The sequence below is a fragment of the Diceros bicornis genome, chromosome 18 (assembly GCF_020826845.1).
Source record: "Diceros bicornis minor isolate mBicDic1 chromosome 18, mDicBic1.mat.cur, whole genome shotgun sequence".
Classification (NCBI taxonomy): Eukaryota; Metazoa; Chordata; class Mammalia; order Perissodactyla; family Rhinocerotidae; genus Diceros; species Diceros bicornis.
In genome coordinates, this window is record NC_080757.1 from 19,823,342 (window position 1) to 19,846,383 (window position 23,042).

Consider the following 23,042-nt stretch of genomic DNA (forward strand, 5'->3'; position numbering starts at 1 on the left):
TTAACCCTACTGTCTCCTTCCCCTCCATCACTCTTCCTCTTGAGTCAGGTAGTGTTGCAGAGACTGTAACCACAGGCCCATTTAGAGCCAGTTCCAACAGACTCCATCTCTTATCAACAAAGTGATTAAGGACTGTCTTTCAGAAAAACTGCAAAGTCACGAAGCCCTAGCAGGCGTAAAAGAAGAAATCATGACCTGAAACGACCTCGAAACTAAAGACCCTCCTCCCCACGGAACCCAGACACTTATCAGAAGACAGGGGTCCCTCATTCAGGAAGGTCCCGTGTTAAAATGCCTTCCAGACGCCATCATAAATGTTTAGAACCCCATCATAAATGTTTAGAACCCCATCATAAATTTTTAGAACCCTATCATAAATGTTTAGACCCCCGTCATAAATGTTTGTAACCCTGTCATAAATGTCTAAAACCTTACCATAAATAGTTGAGGTCCACCAATCAAAACCTGTCTCACTAGTGTTTCCATGTGCCAACCTGTTCTCCCTAACCTCTTAAATTTGGCCCCAAATCCTGAATCGGGGAGACAGATCTGAGGGCACACTCCCCTAGTCTCCTTGTAGATCGATCTTGCAGAATAAAAGCTGATTTCTCTTCCCAACGGCTGATGCCGTAATTAATTGGCTTGTTTATGTGCATCGGGCAGAGAACCCCATTTTGTGTGTTAACAATTGGCGACCCAAAAGGGACCAAGATCCTGTGATGGTCCACCTCTGTGACTGAAGGCTTCTCAAGGGACGGAGACATGTTTCCTTTTCAGGGGTGAACAAGGAGGGAGCTCAGGCAGAGGCGAAGTGGGGGTCTGGCAAAATCTGACCCCAGCTTGGCTTTGGCCTCCCTGTCCTTGGCTCCCTGCCCACTTCTCCTCTCCCCGCTCCCACTCAAATGAGGGGGGGTAACGGGAGCATGCCAACCTCCACTGTACCGGCAATGCATCTGGGACCTGGTCAAGAATGCGGTCACCTAACCCGGTGCCCTTCATGCTCTTCCCTAACGTGCACACCACCCCGCTGGTATCTCATTACAATGCAGACCTTGGTTCAGGAGGTCTGCCCCAGGGCCCGAGCTTCTGCATATCTAACAGGCTTCCAGGTGCTGCTCATGCTACTGGCCTGAGGACTACACGTTGAGCCGCACCCTGGTTCCCGAGGCCCTAGATTCTTGACGGAGTTCAGGATGTGTCGGCATCATATGGACCTAGAGCCGGGCCCCCTGCACCGCCCAGTGGCTGGCAGAACCCCACACACTGAGCCATTTTCCCCACCACACCCCAACCACTGAGGCCCAAGGCTAGCAGACCCATAGCAGAACCCCACGAACAGGACTCCATTCTAAGTCAGCTTCTCCAGACCCCACCTGCCACCTCCTCCTGCTGAGACACAGGGTTCTGACGAGCTGGCCCTGCCATCTAACGCCCCTGTAGGCTCAGGCCCAGCCCTTGGCCCATCTCGGGAACATGGGGCTGTTTCCTGGGTTCTCCTCTGTTCCCAAGCTTCCTGCGTCAGAGATTCCCACCCAAGAGGCCTGAGCCCGGCCTGCCTTCTCCCACACCCTGGTGGCGTTTGTAGTGGACCCACTGGGAGCAGGGGTGGATGTAGGGATTCCCCCCCAATCAAAACGAGCCCACACTCTCTCCTCCCGCCCCCCTCAGCCAGGATCCCCCCAATTCCAGAGACTCCAAAATGTCTCCAAACACGTTAAAATAGCCACAATCATCCCGGACACGTGTGCCGACAAGCATTTTTCTTTCTTTCTCTGAATGACACCGGGAAAGGGAGAGCCCCCTGCTGAGACAGTTCCCATCAGTTGGTGGAAACCAGCAGGGTGTCCTCAGGGCAGCTTTTCTGGAGCGAGGTTGCAGGTGCGGGAGAGGCAGAAGGTAGGAGAATGGGGAGGGACCGAGGACACCGCCTCCCCCGTGGAGGACACAGCTGGTGGCCTGGGACTGAGGTGGAGCTGAGTGGGGCGGGAATGTCGTTGAGGGGCAGATGGGGTGTAGGCTTGGGCTGGGTGCTTGGGACGGCCCAGGACCTCCCTTTCTGCCGAGGGGACTGACCACAGGGCTGTAGCCTGCACGGACCACCCCTTTCCTCGGATGGTAGGACTTGGACAGCTGGAGCCCCAGGTCCTGCCCCGACCGAGGAAGGCAGTCCCAGCCAGCTGCCCTCGCCACTCCAGGCTGGCTGCAGCCTCAGCAGGGCCAGACAAGGACGTGGTCTCCCCAACAGAGATCCTCGGCAGGCTGGGAGGGGCTGGGGCAGGGACAGGGAAGGTGGAGGTGATAAGCAGATCCGGACAGCAACATGCCCCAGCCCTCGTCCCCTGGGCAGGGATCCCGCCTATGTCTGCACTTGGCTCAGCTGGATGTCGCCCCCCACCTCCAGGTTGTTGATGGCGGGCAGGTCCCTCAGGCGGTGGTAGTAATGACACAGGTGCCCACCATCCACGGTCACCCTGAGGCAGTGGCTTTCGCACGTGATCCACACCTGGACAGAGAGACCACCTATTTGCACTCGGCTTGGAAAGTCCTCAACCCTAAATGCGGGCTTGTGTCTCCCTCCCTCCTTCCTGCTTTCCTCAAACAATAACCAAGCAGGCCCCACACCTGCCTTCTAGTCACTCTGAAGGATTCGTTCTTCACTAAAAGCCGTGTGCTCTCCTGCCTGTACTTTTGCATGTTCTGTTCCCACCGCCCGGGATGCCCTTCCTCCTCTGCTCCCCACTCTGCACACCTCGCCCACAGGGATAACTGTGCTCATCCTACTGGATTCTCCCCCCTCCCTCCAGGAAGGCGAGCCTTCCCTGCCTTCCCCACTTCCTGACGCCCTCCTAGTCCAGTCAGGTGCCTCCTCAGGCCATGGCCCCCACCCCCATCCTCATTCTCCAGCTGGACCCTGAGCCTCCAGGGGCAGTAATGCTGGCTTCTGCCATCCACGTCCCTAGTACCCGGCACACAGGAGCGCTCCGCGCCTGCACTCCTGCAGCAGCAGCCTCCTAACTTGTCTTTTTCTCCCCAAACATTCTCCAGGAGGCTGTCAGAGCACGTCTGTGAAAATGTCATCACCCCATCGCACTAGCTGACCCTCGCACACTTACTGCACACCAGACCCTGTCCTCAGCATGTCATAAACATGATTGCACTTCATTCTTACATCTCTATGAGATGATGTTATTATTTGCCCCTTTGTAGATGAGGAAACTGAGGCACAGAGCAGTGGTCAATTGCCTCAAGTACCACAGCTATCTATATATCACAGACTTGTGATATATCACTGGCTTGACACACACCAACACACTGTATTAAAATCCAAACTCCTTTCCATGGCCCTCAAGGCCCTATATCAGTCATTTTCCACCCTGGGTGAAGCGTATCAGGGTGTATTTAAAGATATGGAGGCCCAGGCTCACCCCCTCATTGGCCTGGGGCGGGCAGAGGCATCGACTTTTCTTCTTTAATTTCCCCAGGGGGATTTGACTGCGTAGTCAAGGCTGACAACACCTGATCTGTGTGAGCCGGGCCTCAGCTGTGCCACCCACCCCTCTCTGTCCCACTCTCTCCGGGGAAGCCCCTGACCCCCCAGTTCCAGGACGGGCCATGCCCATGACTCTCTGCCTTTGCAAAAACAGCTGCTCCCTCCACTGTCCCCCTGAATATACCCCGCAGATCTCTGGGAGGCGGGCTGCTTCTACCATTGAGGTCTCAGCTGCACGGTGGCCTCTTCGGAGAGCTGTCCCGTGGAAGGCAGCGCGGCCCCTGCCCACATGCTCACTCCGTCCGCTTATTCTGTTTGGCCTTCTGCAGAGAACCTGCTATCATCTGCAAGGACCTGTCCAAGCATCTGTGTCCTTGTTCCTCTCCCACCTGAACTGTCAACTCCCTGGGCGCAGGACCTCGTCTGTCCGTTTAGTGGCTGTCCTCCCGCTCCTGGGGCACTTCCTACGCAAAGTGGGCCCTGATAGAACAGCTGAGAAATGATTGTTGACTGAATGAGTGAGTGAATGAGTGAGTGAGTGAGTGGATGAGGAATGACCCTCATTCTTGGGTTCCATCTGGCGCTGATCGGCTATGTGACCTCAGGCGAGTAACCTGCATTGTGAGTCTGTTTCCTCACCTGTAAACAGCAGAGCCCCCACCTGCCGTATGTGGGACGGAAATAGTACCATAATAACAACAATGGGTTGAACACTTTCTCTTCTTCTGGCCCCAGCCCTCACCCAGAGGCATCAGCTCCCATCTCGATCCAGGTGCCCCCAGCGCACACACCCCCTGCTCCGTTGGCCCCATGAGAGCCCCTCTGAGGGGCAGCTTACCGAGAAGCTCTGGCCCTGGGTGAAGGGCATTTTTCCTGACAGGCTTCGCTCCTCAGCCCCCCAAGAGCCGTTGATCTGCGTGTTGCGGACCACGGCGTTCTCATCGAAACGAATGTTCAGGTGGAAGGCGATGTCATTCCCAGAGTGCAGGTTGATGTAGAACCTGGGGGTGGGCAGCTCACATGGACCTCCTCTGCCCACTGAGCTTGGGTCCCTGGCCCTCTCCAGCCTGCCCAGAGCCAGGGGGATGGCCAGAACGACCTTGGGCCGTCTCTCCTCCCCGAGAGCCCTGGCTTACCTCTGAGCACTGGGCAGGACGGTGCCCGACACGGTGATGTTCTTGGAGGGGTACATCCCACCCGGGATGTTGGTGAAGAAAGGCAGTGGCTGTCGGGAGGAGAGGGCCAGGTCAGCCCCAGCAGACAGAGCAGCCACTGCTGCAGAGGGCACTTTGTGCCAATTTCCATGATTCTGGACTGTCAAATGAGTTTGACAACCATGCCTGTGAGTCACACGTTTCCAAGAAAGAACTCCATGGTATCTTTACTTGGTTCAGTAAATGCCACATGAAAACTTCCCGGCGTCCCTCAAATGAATGGGCTTAAACTGTCATGAAAAGACCTTTGGCCAAACACGACAAAACACTGGGCTGAGAGGGGGAGGCTGCATACATGCTCATGGGGAAGGGACCGTTGTAAAGGTGAAACTCCTGTCAATAGTCTCCTCGTTTACTCGGGTGTTTGAGGAACTTCCGCCACTGGAGGATGCCTCACTGTTGTCACTGCCCCTCACCTCCCGCCCTGCCCACCCCAAACCACACCCCCGCCCTCCCTGGAGCACACTCACATAGGCTGGGTTGGGATATGCTGGAGGTGGGACTGCGGGATTCTGTTGAGAAGGGACTAGGAAATTCAGTGTGGGAGTGACACACACACACGCGCCCCACACTTTTGAGACGGGATGCTCTGCTGTGACACAGAGGTCCTGAGGCCTCAGCCCTTGGATTCTCCATCACCTTCCTTCTCATGTCAGCCTTGGTAGGACTTCCTGCCATGTTCCTAGACCCCATCGGGGTCACCTGCCCCTCCACCCACGGCAGCCCCGCTGACTCTAGGTCTCCCGTCTGCTCTGCACTGGCAGGAGGAGGAACAGCAATGATATAACAGGGCTTGTCCTTGGATCCAGGGCCTCCTCCCCTGATGCTGGACCACTGCACTCCCCTCCCAGTGACAGAAGGACCCATTTTGCTGCTGGTCCCTAGGGGACCTGCCTCTGGGGCCACTGGCTGAGTCCAGCCTTCTCCAGACTGTGCTGTCCCTGAGAGAGTTTCACTCCATGTCTCTTGAGCAGAGGGCCCAGCCCCAATGTCCCCATCCCCTTGCTAAACCACTTTCTTCTTGACTCTGGCACCAGAGATCAGTCATCAGTGAAGGGGGAGGCAGTGAGGCTGTGAGCTGACCAGCGCTTCCAGACTTACCGCGTCCATCTGTGGAGGAGTGCTCAGCAACTTGTGGATGATTGTTTGCTTCTGGAAGAAAGAAACCCAGGCTTTAACCAGCTCTCACCAGCGTGAAGACCACCACGCACACCCAGAGGGCACCACAACACAATTCTCTGATGTGAGTTGATCTTGAGCAGTTAACGAGCCCTATGGCCCCGAGCAGACAGCCAGAATTGGAGGACAGGGCTGTTTCTTCTCTCAAGAGGACGAGGCAGGGGGAAAGCTTTCCTCTGAGAAGAAACACGGCTGCACTCTGGCCTCTGGCACATCTTTCTTCTCAGGGAGTGTCTCCAGCACAGCCTCACTTGGCAGGTGACGTTGAATGTGGGGCCTCGCTCTTCTGGGGCCGCCCACAAATGGCGGAGGACTGAGCCCACAAGTGGGATTCAGGGAGTTTCCCAAATCACCAGGGCCACCCCCCAGCCCCACAGCACCCCCACAGCCAGGCAGAGGGTCAGGGGTCTGCCCCACCCTCCCTATGGGAGAGGCCCGATGCCTGGCGCTGCCTCCTCCCTTCAACCCACAGGAAGAACCAAAAGGAAGAGGTTCCGAAGAGAGAGCAGGGGCTTATAATGGGAGCTGAGGTGGCCGTCCTGATCCCTGGAGACGGAAGGGATGAGAAAGTCAAAATGGTGGTTAAAGTTGGTGCCACACGAGGGTGAGACCACGGCAGAGTTGTGGTCAGAAATGCCACGCCTGACTCCCCCTCGCCTACTTTCGTCCCATCAAGCCTTCCTGAGCTCAAGGCGCCCAGATCTCCCCACCCTCCCAGGTGCACTCTGGTTAGGAAGCGGGCAGTGCCGGGGTTGGAGGAGGGGCGATCCCCACTGGCTCCTCCAGAGGGAGAGGAGGACGAGTCTGAGGTAGACCCGCCAGCTTCCCTTAGCTCCCATTGCTTCCAGGCCACATTTCACCCAGAAGGTGAAGACTAGCCTTTACTGAGAGCCAATTGCGTGCCGGGCTCGGCCTTCAGCGCTTTACGAGGGAGAAATTAGCTCCTGTTTGACTAGCGAGGCATCCAGACTCAGAAAGGTTAAGCAACACGCCCAAAGTCGCCCAGGTAGCAAGCGATAAATCCCATATGGTGGCCAGTTCTGTCTGGTTGTGCCCCCCACACCCTGTCCTGCCCAGGCCAGGGCCCGAGTCCGGCTGCCCTGCAGGGCTCCCTGGAGCTCCACAGTCCTGCCGTCAGCGGGGCAGGAGGCGGGTGCCCGAGCGGGACTGTGATGGGCCCCAGGAAGGCTGGGTGGAGAGACACGCCTTCTCCCACCCCCAGCGCTTGAGGAGCCAAAGTCGGGGCCAGATCCTGCTCCCCTTCGTGTCCTGGACCCTGTCTCTCCCAGCAAACGGATCTTCTGGCCCTGACCGGTTTCCTCTTCTACTGGCTGTGCGAACCACATTCCACATTCACTTACCTGGTCCCTCCTGTGTGCCCGGTACTGTGCAGAGTGCTGGGGACACACAACTGAACAAGCCACAGTCCCAGCCCACAAGGCTCAGGGGAGGAGGGAAGTTGTGGGTGGAGTGATGGGGACAGATAGGTAAGCACAGTTACACTGGGACGTGGTGACTGGCACGGAAAAGTGATGTACAAAGTCCAATGTGAGGGGGCAGGCTCTGTGGTGCAGCGGTTAAGTGCGCGTGCTCTGCTCCGGCAGCCCGAGGGTTCGCAGGTTCGGATCCCGGCCCCACACCGACGCACCGCTTGTCAAGCCGTGCTGTGGTGGCGTCTCAGATAAAGTAGAGGAAGATGGGCACGGATGTTAGCTCAGGGCCAATCTTGCTCAGCAAAAAAAGAGGAGGATTGGCATGGGTGTTAGCTCAGGGCCGATCTTCCTCACAAAATAAAAAATTGTCCAATGGGACACGGTAGGCCTGGTCGGGAGGGATCCAGTGGTCCGCCAGGCAGGGAAGATGCCCCTGAGGAGAGACATTTAGGCAGAGCATTGAGGGGCCATTAGGCGTTGGATGGGAGTGAGGTGGCAAAGGGTGCTTTCAGCACCGGGACAGCGGATGCAAAAGCCTGGTGGCCTCAGATGCCTTGACAGAGCAGTGGAGGCTGCGTGAGCTTCATCGGGGAGGGCTGAGGCCGGGAGATGTGCTGGGGCAAGACTGGGGAGGATGCTGCACGTCCTGCTTGGGAGTTTGGCTTTCTTTAGAAGGATGTGGGGCCTTCAGGATTTTTAAGCAGGGAGAGCACGCAAGCAGATTGGCTTATAGGAAGGTCACTGCCGCAGTGGGTGGGTGAGATGGGAGTGGGGAACTGGACCAGGGTCCTCGTGGTGAGGGGTCAGGTGGCCTAGACCAAGGCAGTGGCTTCGGGCGGGAGAGGTGGTGCTCTGGAGAGAGATGAAAGGGGGGAGGGAAGAACCAAAGATGACTCCCAGGTCCCAGCTCTGGGTGCCTGGTGGAGGGAGACAGGGAATCTTTGGTGGGGCCTGTAGGACATCCACACTCAATCTCTGCTTGGCTCTAGTTGTCGGCTTTTTAATTCTTATGGTTGTTTGTTTATCGCAGTAGGTTTGTCTGTCTGATCCTAGCTCACCTGGGGTGTTATTTAAATATGCCTCAAACTGTTCATAGGGAACAGAGGAGAGGCGACCTCGGGTTGCACATGGAGGGGACGGAACATCCACCTTGGCACCAGGAAGCTCAGACACAGATATACGCATTCCCCCACCCTCGCTGCCCTCCATAACAGACCCTGGATAAAGGCTGCAACAATGTTGCCAAAAAACAAATCTTCTCAAGGAGCTTAATGGATCAATGACTACAGAAGAGGAACAGAATTAACTGGAACTTTAAAGACCCAGGAGGCCAAAAAACACCCTGGAGACTTATCTAGTTCTTATTTCCTGGGTAAAAGAAGCAACAGTTGCCCCTGTAGGTGCAGGCAAAGGTATGTAAGGAGACTGCAGCCATCAGTAACACCCTTACCAGGAAATGATCCTGTTATCGCTATTATGGCCTTGCTCGGCCAGATCTCAAAGTGTGTGACTATTTAAGGCTAGTCACCATGGCTGTTGGGGCTGAGGGGACAAGCAGTGGGAGGGACGAGAGGAGTGCTCCTGCTCACCTGGAAATGGGAGCTCTGCACCAGGACGCTGAACTCAAAGGGACTCCCCCTCTGTAAGGACAGTGGCGTCTTCCTCTCCTCTGGCCCCCAGCGTCCTTTCTGCTTCGTGTTGCAGACCACACACACCACCTCTTCAAACCGTGGGTTGAAGTGAAGGAATGTCATTGTCACTACGGCGAATCTGAAAGTTCACAGCAAACCTAGGCGAAGGAAATCAGATAGTCAACTGTAGCCTGGCTGATGCCAATGGCAGGACCGGGAGGGCCTCGCCTTTGACTGGCGAATGTCCGGGAATTTGCCTGCGACCCGCGAACCTCAGTCTGTCGCCATCCTTTCTGTTCCCCTAATTAGCACTTAGTGTCTTTTGGTGCAGTTATTGCATTTTGCCCTTACAGTGTGATTTTCTAAAAATAAGTAGAAAATGGGTAAAGAAAAGTGTTGACGCTAGCGACAAGAAGCGTAGGTCTTGGAAAGTAATTACAAATTTGTGTCAAAGATGGATGTTGGGTAACGTGCCTAGAAGAGCCTTCAGCACCCGGTGGACACTGGTTGGAGGCTGGCCCATGTCTGCTCAATAGAGAAAGAGGAGAACAAATTTAAAGAACATATGAAATTGATGGGAATGTAGCTACAAAGACAGAGTCTAAAAGGGGGGACGAAACCAAAACATGAATAAAATAAAATAAAAGGGGTGGCATAGAATAAAGATGAGGTCTCCAGGCACGAAGGTTTTCATCATATAACATGTGATTGCAAGTTTAAATTGCCGCTCTAACCGAATGAGGATTCCGAAATAGATGAGGGCCGTTACAGGAAATAAAGAAAGTCTCCTTTTGCAAGTCTGCCTCACAGTGTGCAACGTTCAACCCTGCAACATAATCATCTGCCTCCAGGCTTGCCTGCTTCTCTGCTAGACTTCGAGCTCCCGTCATCCCTATGTCTACTGAGACTCTGTGTTAACTGTGCCCGCACGCTATTGGCAGAGGGCAATGGTGCAATTTAGTGTTGGCAGAGGCCAGGCCCCACTTATCTGGCATCTCCAGGTGCAGGCAGCTGGGAGTGTGTTGGGACAACCAACCTGAGCGGACAGGTGCCAATCTTTGCTAAGGGGCGAGGCTACAGAGAAACCACACTTCCTGGTACCTGGTTCCACGGGACATGGGCCCCATTGACAGTGATCTCAAGTCCTTCCTTGAGATCCCCTTGGATGAACCCAGAGAAGGGAATGACCTGCAGAGAGAAGACAGATTCTCCTCTGAAGCCTCCGGAAGGAAACAGCCTTGCTGACACTTTCATTTTTGATTTCTGACCTCGAGAACTGACAGAAGAAATTTGTTTTCTTTTAAGCCTGACCAGCGGGTCTGTTGTGGAGTTTGGACCTGGTTGTGTGCATGTGGGTGTGTGTGTGTGTGTGTCTGTGTGAGTGAGTGATCTTAGCAGGAAACAACAGCACTCACTTTTGCTCCGCATGGCACAGGAGGATGGGTTTTTGTGCTGGTTTTATGGTCCCACAGGCCGGGGCTTGCCTCCTGCTCCTTGTGCGAACAGCTCTGCTATTGGGCAAGTCGCTTGAGCTGTTTGCACCCCAGGTTCATCCACGGAGCAGCGACACGGCATCCCCAGCCTGGTAGTGTTCTCCGGAGGATTAGGTGTGATGCCACGGGGAAGGCCTTGGCTTACAGGCATTGAAGGTGGCAGGTGTTTGCGTCTGGAGGAATTAGTCTCTGTGCTGGGTTAGAATTGCTCTCTGCTTCTGGCCGGGCCTGGAGCCTGAGAACATTTTCCTTCCCTTCCTATCCAGAAGTCCAGACAGCAGAGCCAGGCCCTACAGGCCACAGGGTGGGCAGCCTCCTTCTGGAGGCCCCATGTCACCAGAGGGCACCCAGCCCCACTGGAAGAGGGAGCTCACCTGCAGGAGGCAGTGTGAGGCTTTTCGCCAGAGGATGCTGCTGCCCCAGATGTCCCGAGGCCCTTCTGGTGGCCGACCTTCCTGTCTGTGTTTCTCGTTATCCTCACAACAACCCAGGCCATGATTAGTGCCACCTCTACAGATGAGGAAACTGAGGCACAGAAAGGTTTGGGAACTTCCCAAAGCCACACAGCAGGTGAGTGACAGAGTGGGGTTTGAACCCAGGCACCCATGCTTGTAACCACCACACAGGCTTCTTCTCACCATGAAGCACAGAACACCCTTGCTCCTGGCTCACCAAGTGCTTCCCGGACCAAACAGCGAATCCTGTGCTGCCTGTGGTCGCAGCTTCTGTTCTGGCCCTCTGAGGGGGCTGGAACTGAACAGAACAGCTGGGCCGTGAGACAGTCCCACTGCACCGTGGAGGCAGCAGCCTGGTTCTTACTCCTGGAGGTCAGTGGGTCACTAGGGGGCTCTGCACGTCTGTGGGGACTGCGCCCGTCCTCTTTCTCGTGCCAACTCCAAGGCTGTGTTTTAATTCTGTGCTGCCCATAGGAGGATTGTCCTTCTGATTTGAAAAATTTGGCCTTTGAATCCAAGGGTTGGAAAGTAAACACTAGTCACCAGGATAATGAAATGGCAGGGCCTGACTGGGTCTGCAGAATCCTCCATCTGTTCGAGACCTCCAGCTCCACCTGGGCCAGCACTGCCCAGTGCCCACAGCCCCAGGACTCACTGGGGTCATGTAGGGAGGCTGGGTGTTGCTGGCCATCTCTCCACCACCTCTGGGGCTGCCACTGATTTTCACACCAGCCGGGCAGTCGTCTGCACTGGGGAGGACTCAACCAAGATATAGATACCAACACTATTTTGTTACTGACCAATAGGCTCGCTCTGCTCGCCACAGTCTGAGCCAATTAATCACAATGAGTTGGAGGTTGAGAAAGGAAGCTTTCACTTGGTTAGCCAGCATAACCAGAAGATGGCAGACTAATTTCTCAAACAAACCATCTTAAACACTTGCAGAATCTTGAGGCAGTTATATAGGGAAAATGGGCAGTAAGGAGGGGCATTAGAGTGTCAGCCTTCAGGCAAGATGGATTCCTGGGTCTGCATTGTTCTTTTCTTCTGTCAGTGATGATGAATATCCTACAGGTATTCCTTCCTCTGGGAGACCTTCTTGGTCGTGGGAATATTTGTTAAGTTTGTTAGGAACAAAGCTGTCAGAGGACCTCAGCAGGGGTATGTCAAAATCATGAAAGCTTGTAGTAATTTATAAGGATTACGTGCTAGAAGGGTTTTAACTAGGAAAGGGTCATTTATCATGACAAGATGGCCTCACTTACGTTCACTGACAAGGTGGCAGTTATTCAACAGGGAGGAGCCAGGAGCAAGAGGAAGTGGATCTGGAGAAAGACAGAAGGTAGAGTCCTGGGGAAGAAGGGGCGAGGGTGGGAACTGCTAAGAGGGAAGTGGACGTTCCTCAACCCGGTGACCCTTCCTTCCTCTCTTTTGTGAGCTCCACCCCTGAGACTGAATCATATTTGGTTCCTAGAGGTTCAAAGAGCCTGACCACACTGACACGACAGTGAGTTTCTAGACGATACCGCCCATTGTATGTAACAGTCTCCTGAGCACGCTTGGGCAGTGTCCCAACAACAGTGGGGCTACTTGACAGGGCATGTGTGTCTGGACGTTGCCTGTGCCCAAGTGGTGGCCGTGGTGGGAAGGCCTGGTTATACCCATTTACACACAGAGAAGCTGAGGCTCAGAGTCTAAGGGACACGCCCAAGGTCACACTGCTCACTAGCTGCAGCCTGAGCTATATGAGGATACTTGGGTTCTCAAAAAAGTGTTTCTCCCCTGAAAATTCTATTCCTGGTATAAAACCATAATCACATAGAAAGAAATGTTTTGTAAATACAAAACATCAAAATAGAGATTGTTGCCCTAGAGTATTGCGGTTTCCTGGCAGCTTCTGAGGCCCCTCTTTATGAATTTAACTCCTGCCTCTCTTCTCCCTCTCCGCTCCTCTCTCTCTTTTTTCTGGGTTTTAGAATGGAGAGAGGAAAATCTTAGACTTAATAGAACATGCCAAGTGACGTGCGGTTGGGAGGACATAATAAATAAACTGTCCTTACCTGGCTTTAGCACCCAGTTAAGGGACGTGATGGACTGAAGGAGACGAGCAGGATAGGCGGGGTGGGGTGGTGGGGAGGAGGGGAGCCGTGAAGTCCAGCAGGTCCCTGCAGTGTGCCAGGGAGAGGCCCAGCGGTCAGCCGAGCACGAGCCGTTCAGCGTCCTGCAGGCACCAGTGGGTAGAAGGCGCCCAGGGCCGCATATCTGTCTGCACCCCCTTCCTTCTTGCACCTTGCTCGATGCACCATCATTTGCAAAGACTGACTTCTTTGAGACGCTCCCATAGACAGGCCCCGTGTCCCCCTGCCCTCCCTCCATCCCCACTGTATTCCTGGATCAACCAGAGATTGACCAGATTGAAGGGGCAGACAGCACAGTTGGAGCAGAAAGGAGGGAAAGAAAGGGACATTCTTTGCCATCCTCACCCTCACCAGGGACACCAGGGACACCGGGGACAACGTCACCGTGATTGGGATGTGGAACAACTGGAACCCCATTCATTGCCAGGTTGGAGCGTAAAATAACATAACTTTGGAAACTTTTGATGGATTCTAGTAAAGTCAAGTATCTACCTCTCCTGTGTCCCGGCTATTCTACTCCTAGCTATTTGCCCAAGACAGGTCAAGACCCAACATATGTTCATAACAGCTTGACTCGCCACAGCCCCAAACTGGAAACCATGCAAATGTTCCCCAACTGGAGAAAGGAGACACAAACTGTAGTATTGATACGATGGAATAGCTGTCAGCAATAACAAGGAGCTGTGGATACAGGAAACAACATCAATGAACGTCACAGTTGAGCAGAAGAAGCCAGAGGGCAGCGAGCACGGCTGTGGTAACAGGTCAGAATAGCGATTTCCCTTGGAGGGGCCCGAGGAGTCTTCTGGGGCTGGAAGTGTTCTGAGCCTGATCTGGATGGCGGGCACACGGCCGTTTACATATGTAAGACTCATCCAGCAAACTAGGATCTGTGCATTTTACTCTATGGATGTAATATCTCTGTAAAGTTCTGTTAAGAAAAACAAAAGACTCCCAGAACCTAGGGGAACACAGGGACGGCTAGAGTGTCAGCAACAAGCGCTATGGTGTTGCCTTGTACCTTAGAGGTGACTCACGTGAATCCATCCCAGAAAGAGAGTCCCAGGGCCCTCTGCTCCCACTCTGCAGAGAGGGCCAACAGTCACACCCAAAGGGCAGTGGCTTTTCTGACTAATTAAGACAGTAGGAGGGCATCTTCAAGACACAGCGTCAGGGCACAACTGCGCTCGGCAGCTTGGCATCACCGTGTGGTCACCACAATCCATTCCCAGTGCCTAGTCTGGGCTAAAGGAGGCAGGAAGCAGCCCTTGGGAAAGTTCCATCTCAGAGCTCTGTTGTTCCAAGTCCCAGACACTTGTCTGAAGCTCTCTGTTCTTTGCATTATAGACTGAAGGATCTGTTCAAAATGTGAGTCTGCCACCTCACCCCCGTTAGGATGGCCACTGTCAAAACCCAGAGAATGACAAGTTGATGAGGATGTGGAGAAGGAGCCCTTGGGCACTGTTGGTGGGCGTGTAAAATGGTGCGGCTGCTGTGGGAAAGGTAGTGAAAGTGCCTGACGATAAGCTTTGATTGCTGAGGCATCTGTTTCAAGACATTCATCTCAAGTGAACGTATCACCAGCTTATGACACAGGTACTTGTGAAACAACCAGAGGAGGAACTAGGCTGTCCCTCCCCATGAAGTTCTGTCTTCAGAAAGCCCTGGGTGACCTAGATAAGTGACCGAGTGAGTGACCCTAGTCTTCCCTTCCCGCACCCTAATTCCCATCCAGTGACCCCACTCTTGGGACTCCTGCATTTGTGGATTTTGGTATCTGCACGGTCCTGGAACCAATTCCCCAGGGATACCGAGAGATGACAGTAACTGATAGAACAAACAGCCGGTAAATCACTAAAGAGATGAATGATTTAAACACTATCACCCGAACTTAATTGTTATTTACAGAACAGAACTCTCAACATTAGTAGGACATTCCTCCTTCTCAAGTACACATCAAAATCAAATCAAAATCCCAGCAGACGTTTTTCTAGGGGTTGGGGGAATTAACAAGCTGATTCTAAAATTTATATGATAAGGCAGAGGATCTAGATGAGTCAAAACAAACTTAGAAAAGAGAAACAAAGATCATTTACACTATCGTGATTTCATGACTTACTCTAATACAAGCCCAATCAGGATATTAAGGTATTGTTGTAAAGATAGACAATTAAGTCAGACAGAATAGAAGTCCTGAAGTAGACCCACAATTATTAGGTCAATTGATTTTCAACAACACATGTGAGCAAACATTTAGTATCAGACGTGCAAAGGATTAGTGTCCTATCACTTAATTAGCCAGACACTCAGCTGCCCCTGCCTTTAGTCCTCGTGGGACCAGCCTGAGACCAGCCTTCCATCTCATTTCCGTTAAATGAATTTCAATGCATTTATTTTAAAATGAAACTATATGCCATGACCACAAATGAAAACCATTAACACTTCCATAAATAAAAACTAATGGTGGCTGAAATGGGAGAATGTGTCACACGAATCTGGCGGGACACAAACATTCGGACCATAGCAGTTGACAGATACCCCAAACGTCAGAAAATCCAGAATAATCATATTTTTATTAATGATTTCTTGGCAGTATAATACTTATCGAGTGTTTTGGCCACACACTCTTTGCGTCTTCCTGTGATGAAGGTCTGACATATTTCCTGTAGAGAAAGTGGGAAGACCACTCTGTCTCTCCAATGTCCTGCTGCTTCTCTGCTGCCTGTGGACTTGGGCACCGTGCAACGTTGCACGCATTTCTTCGTGATGCATCTCTGGCCCTGCATCTTTGTATCTGCACCCAGCTGACTCTGCACATGGGCAGGAGGAGTGTTCCAAAAACCAGTCCTACGCTGTGCTGATGCAAAAAAATCAATAAGCAATCTATAGATATGAAAAGATAGAGTGAAATTTAGTGAGCCTAATGTAAGGACTAGCCCAGGAGTTCTCCCCTCCCTGAGGGAAGAAAGCACTGTGGGGAAGCGTGGTTACAGCATGGGTATATACTGTTCCAGAACAAAGAACATACATCAAGATAACAGGAATACAATTTTTTCCCCCAAAGTCACAAGGAGATGTTTTGCCTCAGTTTAGCACATACACAGCAGGTCAACTTGACCTTAGTTCTCTAGGAAGAAAAGCTTCTCCTCAAACAAGTGGTGGTATGAGGGTCAGAGAGAGAGAGACATTCATCCCAATCTTGAAAGACTACACTCCTTGCTTTGGGAAAATGTTGGAAGCAGGTGTACAATGCATGTCTGGTGGGCCATAAGTCAGGCTGCTCTGGGAAAAACAAGTTTTAGGCTGAATCAGATTTTAACCAGAATGGCTTCCCCATATACCTCAGTATGTGAAAACTTCCTATTATCCTTATTATTTTCATCAGCTGGGACAGCTGGGAATAACTGAATTATTCACAGAAGTGGCTGTGAACCACATAAACATATCTCACTACAGGTAGAATAAATGTGTGCCCAACTCAACTCCGCCTTAGCCAGATCCCAAAAAAGGAAAAGACCTCTGCAACACTACCAGACTCAAGAGGAAGAGTGATGGAGGGGAAGGAGACAGTAGTGTTCTTCAGTTCATTTAATACGTCTTAACTTCTGCAAACGTTACAGACACCTGTGACCATGCAGACCCATCGCCCGTGCAGTGAAGGGCCCTGAAGTTCAAGCTTCTCGGTGAGCCCTCCTCTGGGTTCAATTCGTACACCAGCCGGGAAGATGGGATGATGGACAGGCTGGCAGCCAGTGGTATTTGCCAGGTAGAGATGAAACTGGATTGGCTATAACACCTGACCCCAGCCCACGCCCTCCCTCTTGGCTGCTTCCCATTCTTCCTTCTTTCCCCGCTCTGTGCTTTCAGGAAACAAAATTCCTCTTTGGTTCACTGTGAACACTCTCCAGGAAAGAAACCAGTTTACTAACACCAGATCGCTCTCTGCCTGGCTCCTGGCCAGAGATTTTACATCTGTCATCTCTGGTCAAGCTCTTGGCAGCCCTCCCCGGGTTGAATAATTGGTGACTCTACGGATCAGAGAAGTGCCCAAGACCACGCATGTAATGAGCAGCAGAACCAGGATAAAAACCAGGTCAGCCTGGCTCCTAGGTCTGTGTCGTCCCCTACCCCCAGCAGACCCTCCTTCTATTGGAGTGTAGATTGAAGACACCCCCTGAGGCAGCTGGCTGAGCAACTAGGAACCAGCTGCTGAGCTGCTGAGCTGAGCCCACCACCCGGTTGATTCATCTAGTCCATGTTGTGATTACCTATTGCTTCGTAACAATTACACTAAAACTTAGCAGCTTAAAACAATGACAACACCTATCTGGCTCCCAAACCTGAACTTGGGCAGGGCTGGGTGGGGGGAGCTCATCTCTGCTCCACCCAGCATCAGTTGGAGTGGCCCAGAGGTGGGGCTGGAATAACCTGGCGGCTACTTCACTCACATGTCTGCCGGTTAGTAGATTCTGGCCATTGGCTGAGATTTTAGCTGGAGCTATTTGCCTGAAGACCTACAAGTGGACTTTCCACATGGCTTGGATTTCTCACAATATGGTGGCTGGATCCCAAGGGTGAGCAGGAGCCAGGTGGAAGTTCTATCCCATTCATAACCCAGTTTCACAAGTCATGCAGCACCATTTCTACGGCATTCTATTTGTTGAGGCAATCCCAGTAGCCCAACCCAGGTTCAAGAGGAGAGAAGAGGCCTCACCTCTTGATGGGCAGCAGCAAGATTCTGGAAGAGCATGTGGGACATGAAATATTTGGAAATCCAGTGATGGCCACAGTCAATAAACAAGGGCTGGGCCCCTCCTGGGCACTGGGATACAGTAAGGACTTGGGCACAGTCCCCACCTTGAGTAGCTCATATCCCAAAGGGTTAAGACATACATACTGTTGGGAGCTAGGTGGGCATAGAGGAGGGAGTGCTCAGAGATTGTTTCTAAGTTAATACCTATATAGTGCTGATTATGTGCTAGGCATCATTATGAGTGCCTTACATTTAATCCTCCACCAGCTTTATGAAGTAGGTGCAATTAATTATGCCCAGTCTACCTCGGAAGAAGTGAAGTCACAGAGAGGTGATGCAACTTTCCCAAGCTCACACAGCTAGAAAGTATCAGAGCTGGGACTAATCCCGGGCAGTCCATCAATGGTCCTGTTCCGCTAACCACTGCACCACCCTGCCTTACTTCTCAGATGCCTTCTCATGGGATCTGCCTCCTTTCATGGGACCCAACATGTCACAGGGAACAAGAGCCCTTGTGACACTGTGCTTTGTGCCCCCAGGGGCAAAGAGGGCTCTGCCAGAGCAGTCTCCTACTTTCATTATTGTTCAACACTTTCTGTACCTTGGGAGTCAGAAGCCCAGCATGTCAGGCTCATATTTGGGTCCTGTCAACACACGCTGATCCATGGCCCATTCCAGAGTGTTGGCAGGGAATTGGGGGTCGAGGCTGCTCTGCTGAACAGGAAGGAACAATGAGTCCATTCTCTTTTGTATCAAGGAACCCCCTGAGAAGAATGTAATGTGGAATAAAATGGTATTTTCTACAGAGTGGAGCATCATCTCATAGGGGAACCCAGGTGTGAAGCAAGAGACACACTTTGGAAATCAGCCAGATGTGGCTTCAAATCCAAGCTCCTCCCTTGCTGGTTGGATGACCCAGAGCGGGTTACTTCACCTCAGTGACCCCTGTTTCTCCTTCTGTAAATGGGGGTAATACTTTTCTCATATCATTTGCCTGATATGAAATGAGAGATCACATGTAAAGCACCTTGCATGGCTGCAAAAGTTCCTGGACCCAATTCCAACACGTGTGTGTGCATGCGCGCGTTCGTGCGTGTGTTGTGTGTGTAGGCTACCCCACACCAACAAGCAGTTCTCAGATGCCAGCAGGCTGTCTGAGAATTCAACTCAGTTCAGACACTATCTAACCAGGGATAGAATCAGATTCCACAGGTAAAGGACTCAGTCCCACAAGACCACCCTCCACCTCAGACGCCAGTCGCAACTCCAAGTTGTCACTGTGCTTCTGACTGATCCATACAGACTGGAGGTTCCAACAACCCCTCCACCCCAGGATGCCACTCGCAAATCCAGGTTGTTGTCCATGCCTGACTGACTGGCTATAAATCAGAGGTTCCCATGATCGCCTCCTCAGGTTCGATTCGTTTGCTAGAACAGCTCACAGGGTCAGGGAAATGCTTACTTGAGTTTACCGGTTTCTTAAAGGATGTGATAAAGGATACCGAAGAACATCCAGATGGAAGAGATGCGTAGGGCAAGATATGAGGGAAGGGGTGTGGGGCTTCCATGCCTTCTCCAGGCGTGCCACTCTCCCAGCACCTCCATGTGTTCACCACCCCAGAGGCTCTTTGAAAAACACAGACTAGCTGATCTTTTAGGTTTTTATGGAGGTTTCATTATGTAGTCGTGATTGACTAAGTCATTGACTATTGGCAACTGACTCAATCTCAAGACCCCTTTCCCTCCCTGGAAACCAGAGGATGACACTGAAAGTTCCAATCCTCTGATCACATGGCTGGTTCTCCTGGCAACCAGTCCCCTCCCTTGGGTGGGGTTCAAAAGTCAGCTTTAGTAGCATAAACAAGAAATTCCAAAGGTATTTGGAGCTGTGAGCTAGGAACTGTGGATGAAGACCATATATATATATGAGAAATATATTTCGATCATCTGAATGAACAAATATATATTTCTTGTAAATCACAATAGTGCAGTGGCCCTGCCACATAGTAGGCACTCAGTGACGTTCTCTTGCTTTGCCCTGGCCTCTTGGTGTGGACCCAGAACTGGACACTGTACCCAAGGAATCAGACTAACACATAACAGTACGGGGCTTCCACCTTCCTTGTTTCTAGGTATTCCACCTCTAGGAATGCAGCCTAAGATGATTTTACTTTGGGGGGCAGCCATATCACTCAGTGGTTTTCCCCAAGTAAAATCCTACAGTTCTTTGCACATGTAGCAGCTGCTCCTCAGCCCCCTCGCAGCAGCCATCATAATGGGCCCAGCTGCACACAGTGATGGTTGTGGTGTTCCCGAAACATGGCAAATCCCAGGCCACTTCCTCCATGACTCAGGCCTTTCTTCTACACTGCCATGGGAGGCTTGCCTAATCCACCCTACAAAGCAGGGACCAGGTAAGATTCAGAACCTAGACCCCTGTGAGGGATCACAATTGGCCACCCCAAAATATATCTCTTTGGCTTGATTGTTTTTAAGAACAAAAGACTCTGAAAGAAACTTTGGCCTAACCCCAACTGCCTAAAAAAATTTGAAATTGAAGGAGCTAATACGTAAGAGAACTAATGTAATATCAAATGTGTCTCTCAGGTCAAACTGTCTATAGGTGGCCTATTTGCATTTCCATCTCCAGGTAAATTGCCTTCCTCCACCTTGAAGTCCCAAACCACTAATCCCAACATCCTCCTTTGTCTTTAGCTGAAAATGGTGCTTACGGTGGCAGCTTTGGCCATTCTGGCGAGTTACTCAGATTTCCTGGGATTCTCCCATGTACACATGTTATAAAGCTTTGTTTGACTTTCTCCTGTTATTCTGTCTCATGTCAACTTAATTCTTAGACTAGCCAGAAGGTCCTAGAGGGTAGAGGAATTGTCTTCCTCCTCTACAGTTTGATGACTTGATGGGGATAAACATCACTGACTGAAGGCTGCTCACTCCTGGACTACTGCAACTGGAAGGTCCTGGACCTCTGACGAGAACCGGCAGGAGGTGGTAGTTCTTACCATGTCAGTCTCCTGGATCTCTGCCTGCAGGGTCCAGTGGAAGCAAGAGTGGTGACTTTTGTTTCCTTTTCTAAATTTAGATTAGTAGGAGATAATATTGGTGAAGCTAGCTTCTTGGACTCAGCAACTCTAGGAAATGTGGTTTGAGTACTCATTGGTTTATTGATCTTTTCCTCTGAGAGATGGTCACTATTTTTCTTGTTTCTGTCTTTTGTGTCATTTTTCATAAAAAGAAAAACCATAGGGCAAGGTGCAGGCAGCTCTATAAGCCTGTTGTCTGGGAATATGAGCATGAGGTGAAGCTGTTGCTAAGGTCATCTTTGAAGCGAAAAAGGCCCCAAATTTGATTGGCATGGATCGAGCAGGTAAGCGCAGTTAAGTGCCATTAGGGTGCTAGCCACCTCAAGTAGACTCCCGTGATAGGATCAGTTGGGTCACGGAATGGGGTAGATGACACAGGTACCCCACCAACTTCCAGAAAATGTCAGTGCAAGGATGAGGTACGCTGTAAAACCACATACATCCCCCAACCTCATGGCACCTCCCTCCTAGGTATTAATCTGGCTCCAAGAGACCCAAGGCTTAGCTAAAGCTGTTAATGTGCATAGCAGACAAGGTTTTTTTCTTCCATCTTGTTCTAGGTCTTGAGAGCTTGGCTTGTGACCTTTCCGGTCTCCGCCATCTGAAGGATACACATACCGGCATGCATCCTGGTGGCTGGTGGAATAGGCTGGGATTCCAAGACGTACTCTTTTTGTCTGGCTCTCAGCTCTCAGGGGAGTTTGTCATAAGAGGTCCCAATTGCTTTCATAGGGGCCTTTGTTGTCTCAAACTTTGTTGCTTGTTAGTATGCTCTGCCTGTGCAATGAAGGCCTCTGCTTTCTTAGACTATTTTTGGGAGTGAATTTTCTGGATCTGGTGAGGGCTGGTTCTTTTGCGCTCTCTTTCTGAGGACACCTCTTGCATCCAGGGTTAAGCTGTAAAAGGTTTATTGGTTTGAGTCGCGTTTAGATCCTGCTCCTCAACGTGGCCAGATGATGGATCATTTAAATTGGAAAAACTTTTAAATTGTAAAAAAAGTTGTGAGAGCTCTCACTATAATTGTTTTATTGGTACCTATGAAAAGGCCAAAGTAAAAAAGAAATATAAAAAAATAATGACAGGGGCCAGCCCCGTGGCTTAGCGGTTAAGTGTGTGCGCTCCGCTACTGGCAGCTCGGGTTCGGATCCTGGGCACGCACTGACACACTGCTTCTCCGGCCATGCTGAGGCCACGTCCCACATACGGCAACTAGAAGGATGTGCAACTAAGACATACAACTACCTACTGGGCCTTTGGGGGAAAAAAAGGATGAGGATTGGCAATAGATGTTAGCTCAGAGCCTGTCTTCCCCAGCAAAAAAGAGGAGGATTAGCACGGATGTTAGCTCGGGGCTGATCTTCCTCACAAAAAAATAAAAATAAAAATAATGACAGGCTACAATTAAATTGAGTAAACGTAAAAGTTAAATGTTGATAAGATTATAAAGATTGGAATGTTTGAGCTAACTTTATATAAAGAGGTTATACCAACTCTGCCTAAATGTGTTATATTTGGCGGGGAATGCTTCCCCTATCTAATATTATAAGACCAAGACCTATTGATAAAGTCCTAATGAAAGCTATGATCAGAGGTATAAGTGTCGATGGAATTCAGATGTAATTTCTTATGAAAATTGATGTATTTATGGACTTTATGTGAAGTGATTACATCTCTTTTTGCATGATTGTGTTATAGATTGTATTGTCGGGATAGACACTGTGTCTCGCTGGGGAAAGGAAATGTTTCCCCTGCCTGATTGTAAGACACCACGTAAATCTGCCCTAAAGACACTGTTAATTAAACATGCTAAAGGAAGACAATAGGGTTGCCTGAGCCCATGTCATATGAGATAAAAACTAGAAGCTAACAGCAGGTACTAATAAAAGAGATAATAAAAGCCTCCCCCACCTCCAGGGGTAAGTTGGTATGGTGTTAAATTGTACACTTGAGAAAAATGGCCTTTGTTAAATGCTTTGTGCAGGCCTTTAAAGGTGTGGTACATTGTCCTAACGTTTTAGAACAATAGCTGTGGACTCTCCCTGTCTATATGTATGTTATATGTGTGATATTTTTCCTCTGGATGGTAGGGCCAAAATTAAGAGCTCTGTTTAATTGGCTTAACGTAAGTGCTTACACAAGTTATTTCTAAATGTAG

At 51.1% G+C, this 23,042-nt stretch overlaps 1 protein-coding gene across 1 annotated transcript; it reads right to left on the reverse strand.

Annotated features, from left to right (window-relative positions):
* Nucleotides 1-1,749: 1,749 nt before the first annotated feature.
* Nucleotides 1,750-9,070, reverse strand: LOC131416813 (galectin-5-like). The gene is made up of 6 exons (XM_058559477.1): nucleotides 8,906-9,070; nucleotides 5,806-5,886; nucleotides 5,175-5,216; nucleotides 4,627-4,715; nucleotides 4,329-4,491; nucleotides 1,750-2,503 (listed from the first exon to the last, which is right to left on the reverse strand). Exons 1-6 carry the CDS (start codon nucleotides 9,068-9,070, stop codon nucleotides 2,357-2,359), a joined length of 687 nt encoding a protein of 228 aa, XP_058415460.1. The 3' UTR covers nucleotides 1,750-2,356.
* Nucleotides 9,071-23,042: the final 13,972 nt, after the last annotated feature.